Source organism: Populus alba, chromosome 10, assembly GCF_005239225.2.
Source record: "Populus alba chromosome 10, ASM523922v2, whole genome shotgun sequence".
NCBI classification, from domain to species: domain Eukaryota; kingdom Viridiplantae; phylum Streptophyta; class Magnoliopsida; order Malpighiales; family Salicaceae; genus Populus; species Populus alba.
Window position 1 is genome coordinate 10,322,437 of NC_133293.1, and position 8,817 is coordinate 10,331,253.

General features: G+C 36.3%; 1 protein-coding gene across 4 annotated transcripts; it reads left to right on the top strand.

Moving 5' to 3' along the window:
• Window positions 1-7,128, top strand: LOC118061576 (uncharacterized). Of its 4 annotated transcripts, none has more exons than XM_035075064.2 (8): window positions 1-132; window positions 210-462; window positions 801-1,174; window positions 1,825-2,010; window positions 2,095-2,199; window positions 2,277-2,348; window positions 2,433-2,549; window positions 5,149-6,623. In XM_035075064.2, exons 2-8 carry the CDS (start codon window positions 243-245, stop codon window positions 6,400-6,402), a joined length of 2,328 nt encoding a protein of 775 aa, XP_034930955.1. In that variant the 5' UTR covers window positions 1-132; window positions 210-242; the 3' UTR covers window positions 6,403-6,623. The 4 variants fall into 4 exon arrangements, with proteins under 4 accessions (XP_034930955.1, XP_073267680.1, XP_034930954.1 ...); XM_073411579.1 differs by having other exon boundaries at window positions 19-97; XM_035075063.2 differs by adding an exon at window positions 6,815-7,128 and having other exon boundaries at window positions 40-462; window positions 5,149-6,404.
• Window positions 7,129-8,817: the final 1,689 nt, after the last annotated feature.

Below are 8,817 nucleotides of genomic sequence, written 5' to 3' on the forward strand. Positions count from 1 at the left end.
CCACTCTCTTTTTATATAAAAAGCCTTTAGGCTTAAACCCTCTCTTCACTCTTCATGATAGCTATCCTCTACGCGCAACCTCACCACACTCTATCCCGTAAACAGTGACCATATCCAATCACTCTGATTATTGTACCACTAACTTCTCTGATCTAGTTAGTTCTTTTTTCTTCAAAGCTTCATTTTCTGATCTTAATTCTTACCGACAGTTGTTTCAAATCTTCTTGCAACCTACTGAAGTAATGACGGCGGAGGAGGTTGTGGCACCTGCTGTGATTCCAGTGGCGTCGGATCACAAGAGAAAGCTGGGAGATTTAGAGCCGGAAGTTCTTGAACAAGCTGAGCCAAGTCCGGTCGACGAACAGGAGCCCGAAGTGACTGAGAAAGCTGATGACATGGAGGATGGTGGTTCGCCTGAGACTAAACGGATAAGGATTGATGAAAGCAAAACCGATGGGTTAGGTAATTGAAGTTTTTGTTTTTAGGGTTCGGTTTTTCTGTTTATGAATATGCATTTATTCTTCGAAATTATTCAGTCATTTCTTATTTATTTTATTTTTATGATTTTATTTGGAAATGAATTGTATTATTCTTGTTTTTTTTTTTTTGTGTGTCAATAAAGTAATTTCTTAAGAAAAAGAAATATTCTATCAAGAAAAAAAATGTAATTTTTTTTGGTGCGATTTTTTTTCTTATCAATAATGGGTTTTGTTTAAATCTTGATTTTTTTTATTTTGTTGAAAATGCTATAAAAAAAGAGTGGGGGTGGGTTCTAATAGGTTTGTTTTTATTGGTAATAGCCAGCGAAAATGGTTTCAAAGGAGACAAGTCAGATGAACGTGCAAGGGAAGAAATTGAAGAGCAGAGTGTTGAGAATGAGCAAGAGAAGGATGATAATGTTGAGCCTCCATCTGAGGAGGTACTGGAAACAACTGATAAAGAAGAAACAAATGCAGTTAATCCGGAGACTGATAATACTGACCAAGCTACTGTTGATGGTTCCAAGGATGAGGATGCTGAGAAACCGTCTTTAGAGGATGCTGAGAAGCAATCTTTAGAGGATGCTGAGAAACCATCTTTAGAGGATGCTGAGAAACCATCTTTAGAGGATGCTGAGGAACATCTATCTGAGGATCAAACAACATCGCGCAAAATGGAGGTTCCGAATGACAAGGTGTGCTAACCATGCCTTTTCTTGTAAATGTGTAATGATATCTGGTCAAGCTTGTTCAGGTAAAATGCTGGGGAATTGGTAATGATATGTGAGTGAATGGAATGAATTTTTATTTATTTATGATAATGCAGTCATGGTTTCTAAAGAACAGGAGATGTTGACCTATCTGGAGAAGGTAGGGAAGGACCAATGTAGAAAGTGCAAAAAAGTTATTTCTGCTACAATAAATTGTGATAAAATAGCATGGTGATTCATTGGTAAAACCATAAAGTCACCCAGAGTGGCCAAACTTCAACGTATCACATGAAATCCAACAAAATTCCACCATTAACAGAATAAGCATCAGGCTTATTTAGGTTTGCATATAGTAAACCTTCATAAATGAGTGGGTTTGGGCATAGTTTAATTGCTCATTAGCGCTATCTCTAACTTAAGAGAGTGGTATGATAATTCTAGCACATCATTTGTTCATGCTGCTTAAGTTGGGGCAATTGGATATGATACTGTCCCATTTTATTAAACAGTTTATGAGCGTGATATGTAGGTGATACAGTTGCTTTGTTTTTGTTTCCCTTTATATATTGTTGAGTTCTTTCTCAAAGATTATTCTGAAACAAAGGTTTAAGATACGCATGTAAATGCTGGGGCAGGTTGGGGTTCTAATTGGTAAGGGTGGAGATACTATACGTTACCTGCAGTATAATTCTGGAGCAAAAATTCAAATCACAAGGGATTCTGAAGCTAATCCACAATCCACAACAAGGCCAGTGGAGTTAATAGGGACTTTAAGCAGTATAAGAAATGCTGAGAAGCTCATCAATGCAGTCATTGCAGAGGTACTGAAATTGACTTAACTTGGCATTGTTTTCAACGATTACATGCTGTTTTTTTATTCTCTTACTTTGGATATCATGTTGCAGGCTGATGCTGGGGGTTCCCCATCTCTTGTAGCTATGGGCCTTGCTAGTAGTGCTCAAACTGCTGGAGTGGGAGATCAGCTGGAGATTCCAGTTCCCAATGAGAAGGTTAGTTTATGATTTTTGTTGGATGCATATCTTGTTAGCTGTGTTTTTGAACTATGCTAATGTAAGCTTGTTTCCAGGTTGGTCTAATTATAGGACGGGGTGGGGAAACCATCAAAGGTCTTCAAGCCAAATCTGGGGCTCGCATTCAGGTAGTTGATATTACTGGCCTTGACCTTTACATCATCCCCATAAAATATCAATATGACTGGTCCTTACAACCTTGTTTTCCTCAGTTGATACCTCAACACCTTCCAGAAGGGGATGGATCTAAAGAAAGAACAGTACGTGTAACTGGAGATAAGAGGCAAGTTGAGATGGCCAGAGAAATGATAATGGATGTCATGAATCAGGTTTGTTTTCACATTACCTTTTTCTCCTATGTAGAATATGCTGCAAGTTCTCTTTAATTTTGGTTGCTTCAAGAGGACTGTTATGTTGGCATCTTTTTCTGAATTGTTGTGTTGATTCCATTAAATTAAGAGCATTTGATTGGCCTACATCTAATTTTGTATCGGAACCATTTTGATGGTTGAACTTCGGATCTGTATCATTGCATGCACCAAATACTGCTTTCCTTGGTTCCTTGAGGCATCAATTCATGGCTGGGATCTCATGAGCTGATTTTGTGAATCCATTTCAGTAGTATAACCTAATACTAATTTAGGATTTGTTCTATCTTGAAATATTCCGTGTACGCACTGTGTCAACAATGGGTCTAAATGTTTGCACTCTGATCTGTTGCTGTATAATTGCCTAATATGCTTTCTCTCTTAGTAACTTGCCAATTTGATGTATTAAAAGTTACTTTGTTTGTGTGGATTATTTTACTGTACCTGGGCTGCCTAGTCCCTGATTTGTTATTTGAAGGTTCAATGTCTACCTAGATTTGTTGCCCTTGCGAATATATGGAAGACATTGTAGTCAAGAATAATCATTTGACAACATCCTGTCCATGAAGAAAAATTTATAGAATATAAATTTTATACCAGACTGTTCCTTTATATAGGGAGATGTTTATGCAGCGTTTGTTTAGGAAATTGAGTTCTGGGCTGATTCAAGTTCATCTTTTTTTCGATTATGCATGAATTAGTTTGTACTAAATTATTGGAGCTGAGGATTGTATGTTTTTCTTTTCCAAAGCCAGATGCAATTGCAGTCATGATTTCTTTTGTTTGTATGTTCGAGTCACTATTCATCCATGTCAAGAAGAACTGTTCTATAGTTTTCTATGAGAACTAGAGCTTTAATTACATAACAGAATAGAGTTTGTGGTATTTGATGAATGATCTATTCCAAGGTCACTTGAATGCTCTTAGGAAGATGTATATTACATCCAAGATATCGGTTGCCATGATTTATTTGTGTTCAAGGTGCCGATTTCGAACTGGTTGACTTTAAAATGCAGATTTGGCTTTTGCCTTTCCCATGGGGTCAGCATTGCTTTTTTGGTGTAGCAATAGACAGCCACTATTCACTGTCATCCACTGAAGAGAGATATCAGGCATTAAATTTCGCAATTGCAGGATGGTAATGGTTGGTAAGATTGCTTTGAGATTTCGAAGTTACACAATAATAATTACATAACCTTACCACACATCAGTACCCCATGTTCTATGCATGAGACACATGTTGGAAGAAAGTATAATGCCCAGTGATGTCCTTGTATGTGAAGTTTTTATTGCAACGACACTTATCAATCCACATCTGCTTCTGTGCTGAAACATTTGAGGAATATTTTATATGTTCTATGATTTTCCATAAGCTGCATTGGAGTGGCTACAAAAGCATTTTCAGCTAGTAAAGATCACTGGGAATATGACTTGTATTTTCAACAATCTAATCTACTGATATTACCTCACATGATTTGATCGTTTAGTGGTATCTCTAGGATTTTAGGATCTGCATGTGTTCTGATAATATACATTGAATTGTTATTCCTAGTTTATATGATGTCTGAGTGCATGTCTTGATCATCATGAGCGTGTAGAATAGAACTTGATACAATGTCATCTTAACCATGCAATTTTTGCACCAGTTTTGCTGACTACACAAGCTTCTCATTTTGTAATCGGATTTTGTTTTTGCAAGTCGTGGGTTTCATTTTCATTTTCAACTGTGCACTACTAGCATCTAAATCTCTATCCACAGTAACTTCCAAACAAACCATGCCATTTTGTCATTCTTAGTCTTTTCTTCAATAGAATATATTTGAATATATAAATTCTCATTTAATCATATAATATGTCTGGAATTCATGTCAATCTGTGGTAAAAGGGTATCTGAAATGATTTAATTCAAGGGAATGTAAGAAGCTGCAATGCATGGAAGGAGGTGGTCCATTGACTGCTCAGTTTATCTATTAAAAAATTTCTTTTATTTGTTTTGTTAGATAGCAATCTCCTTTAGTGGTAGAAAAGAAATGTTAATTGGAATATGCTTGCACCCATACATATTCAGAAACTCGCACGAAATTGGTACATGTGACATTGTATAATGCGTCATGGTTCTCATTGGGCCTTCTTCTCCAGCTTGGACTTCATTCGCTCAATGACCCTTGGATTCTATAAATTCAGCATGTTCTGTGCACTTGTTCACATCTATATTACCATGTTTCCTTTTTATGATGATGCTTTGTTTTGTTTAGGTTACTAGGTACTAGGTTATTCAATTTGAATTGAATTGACTTCAAGAAAAAAAGGAATTGAAGCATGATTCTCCCTGTGTTTATTTTTAATTCCCTTATATTTTATGTAATTTATTTTTTATTCTGTCAAACTTGCATGCCTTTTAATATTCCCATGGATTGTGACTTTGTCTTTGTGGTGTTTTGTTTCAAAAGTTGATGTGGTTTTCTCCGTAAAGACTCAAAAGCCTTCTCTGTAGTCTTTTTCTCGTGTAATTGAAGTTGGTTCTGTTCACTAATTTCTTATTTGTCATTTGCTTTGATAGACTGTGAGGCCATCAACTCTCTCTAGCAGCTTTAACCAGCAGCAGTCCTATCGACCCCGTGGACCCACAGGCCCAGCTCACTGGGGTCCTCGTGGTCCTCATTCAAACCAGAAAATGCCATATGATTATCAGCATCGAGGTCCATATCCATCCCAAGGTTCGCAGTATCCTCCAGCTTATGGTGATTATCCTCAACATATGGCCCCAAGAAGTAACTACAGTTCTGGTTGGGAGCAAAGACCTGCTAATGTGCAGGGCCCTCACACACACACCAGCGGCTATGATTACTATAGTCAAGGAGGTCATGTATCTGATCATCCAGTTTCTGGCCCAATGCCTACTCCCATTCCTGGGCCTGCTTCTCGTCATTCCCCTGCCCCTGTTATGGGTGGACCTCCATCCCAGGTAAATTACAGCTATGGACAGTCCCATGGTCCAGATTATGGGCACCAAGCTCCCTATTCCCAGGCAGCCCCTTCTCACCAAAGCTACGGGCATGGATATGATGAACCGAAGTATCCTTATGGGTATGGAAGTTCACAGCCAGCTTATTCGCAGGCTGGCAACCAACCAGGCTATGGTGCACAGCAGCAATATGGCAAGCAGCCATCATTTGGAATGCCATCACAGGGACCACCTACCCAGTCATATGGTCCTCCTAGGCCTGGTCAACCAGGAGATATGTCTTATCAAGGTCCTATGCAATCAAGTCAACCGTATGGTCCAAATGCACCACCACCACTGCAACAGCAGTATCCATATGCATCGAGTGGGCCCATGCAGCAACCCTATCCTGCTTATGGGTCTGGATCAGGTTCCGATGGGTATAATCAGGCACAAACTGCATCTGGCCCAGGCTATCCTCAGCAAGGTGGCCAGCCTGTTCCTACATCTGGACAGCCTGGTGGACAAGCAGCAGCTGGCTATGCGCAAGGTCCTGCTGGGGGCTATGGGTCATATCCATCTGCACAACAAGGTTATTCTGAGCAGCAAGCTGCAAACAATGCAGGTTATGGCTATCAAGGGTCTCAAGATCCTGCTTACGGTAGTGCCCCTGCATATGGTGCACCAGCCAGCCAGCAGGGTTATGCTCAACCAACACCAACTCAACCAAGCTATGATCAGTCAGTCCCACAATCTGCTGGTTATGGAGCTGCTCCGGCAACTGCTCCAGTTGGTTACGGGAAAACTGTGTCTCCACAGCCTGGTTATCCTCAATATGACTCAACCCAGATGTATGCTGCGCCACGCTGAAGGTGATATTTTGTAGCTTCCTTGTAGGTGGATTTGCGTTGGTGACATGTGCTTGGGCATTTGCGATTAATGTTCTAGATTGTCCTTTAGATTTAGCTTTTGGACATTTAGGTCAATTTCTGTTTCTAATATTAGAATGAACTTCTAAGCCTCCGCTCATCTTAGTTTGTAACAAGATGATGCTACTATTTAATGCAGCTCAAGTTCAAATTTCTTGGTTACCTGTTTGGTGCTCTTCCCCTTGTTTCAAAAACGCATGCGTTTTGAAACCAATCATTAGCACAGCGGGAGACATTGCTGCTGCTAGGAGAACTAATCAACAAAGAAGCTTTAAATATATGTTAGCAATGTGCAGAAATTCCTCATTTTGGGGGCAGGAAGTGAATGTTCATAAGCTCTCTTGTACCTGCAGGTTCTGACTGGGTGTTCAAGGCAGGATGGTTCGGTTTCTTTTCTGCGTTTCGAAGAGATGGGAGGATGCATTTCCTGAATAAACACGTAAGAATTACAGATTGCATGACAAGCCTCTATGTATGGTTCACATAGCTCCCATACCGAGCCTCTAGTCGAGAGTTTTAGCTAATATTTTATTTCAATTTTTGTCCAATATTAGCTTCTCGTTGTGTTTTTTCTCGAGATCTAATTGTCGTCAAATCCGTTTATAACTTACTTCTAGTAATAAAAACTAGTTATTGCATGTCTTGTCATGCCAATATTTTTTTATGATATTATTATTAAACAAGAGGTTTTGATATTATCATTAAATACGAATCTATCTAGCATGTCAAATATAAAAACTTTTTATATAAGTTTGCATGGGAGTTACTTGGCATGACTTAGTAAATTTATTGGATAAAAAAACAAATTAGTAAAAAAATGGTATATATTTTTTTAAAAGATACTTTTTCTATAAAAATATTGAGACATTAATATATTGAATTGAAATAGCCTTCATAATTTAATTCATTAAATCTGTGACTTAAATAATAAAACTTACCAAATTTAATATTTTTTTTTAAATTATCTTTTACTTAATTATATAATTAAAAAAAAATGTTTGTAAAATTAGACATCAATCAAATGTTACAATATTTATTTGAGACCACAATAACCTTATAAAAAAATAAAAAAAAATATGAAAACCGATCAAAATCAACTAAATATTAAAGAAAAAATTAAAAAAAAAAATAAAATTTTACTAAAACCCAATGAGGAATAAAATTAAAAAACAAAATAATTGAGCACTAACTAAAAATTGTGACATTTTATATAGAAGATCACACTAATTCTATAAAGAATAAATCATCAATATTAATTAAAAATCAACCAAATATAAAAAATAAAATAAAATAAAATAAATAAAAACACAAAATTAAAGAAAGATCTTGTCCCAAAATAAAAAAAATCCTAAAGCTCACAATTCCCAAGGAGCCCAATCATGCTTGGACCATTTATAAATCCTGAGATACAGCCCTGAGATAAGTCTAGTTTTTGTTTAATTATTTGTTCTTGTAGTTGCAACACACATCTTCTGCTGCCTTCGAACACCATAATGATGGGTTCTTAGGATTGAAAATTCATCTTTTAATTAATTCTTACTCAAAAACATCAAACAAGCTACCCTAAACTACCTAACAACCCCGAAATACTCAAATATCATCTAAAAAATACAAATAAAAAAATTAAACAAAACCAATCTCCTTTGTAAGACATGTTTATTGACAAAACTCAAAATCATCAAATTCTTCTCGTCAAAAGAAACCTTTTGATACTAAGAATGAGTTTTATTATAAAAAAAGTAGCTATACCGATTACTCTTTCTCTTCAATGTTTCCAAGCAAATTTCTCTCCTCTCTCTTACTCAAACTCACACTAAAAAAAAAATAAAAAACTTATTGACCAAAATGCTAATGTGAAAGTAATAATTCCTTTTGTTTTTACATTTTCGTCTACTTTTAATTTTGCATTTTTACCATAATTTTAAATCTAATTAGACTATAGAACATCAATGAAAGGAATAAAAGAGTTTGTAAAAGGGAAAAAAAGATAATATGATCTAAATGTCTTTACATTCGTTTATAACTTCTTAGTAATAAAAATAGTAAGCACATTAAGAGGATAAAATGAGAAATTTGAAAGAGAAAAAACATGGAAAAAAATTGCTATATTGACATGTATATCGTTGGCGATTGATTGATTGGTGAACGGATATTTTATTTTTTTTACTATTATTTTTGTAATATAAGGATTAGTTAAATTAGTTTCAGGTACTAATTTATATTTATTTCTTATTCTTTTAGTTCAAGTACTCTATCTATCATGCATGATAGATTTCTTTCGTAGTCCTGCCAATCCCACCAATCTAATCTTTCTTAATCTTCACTTGGCTTATTTTGTGTTTTGCTATGACCAGAC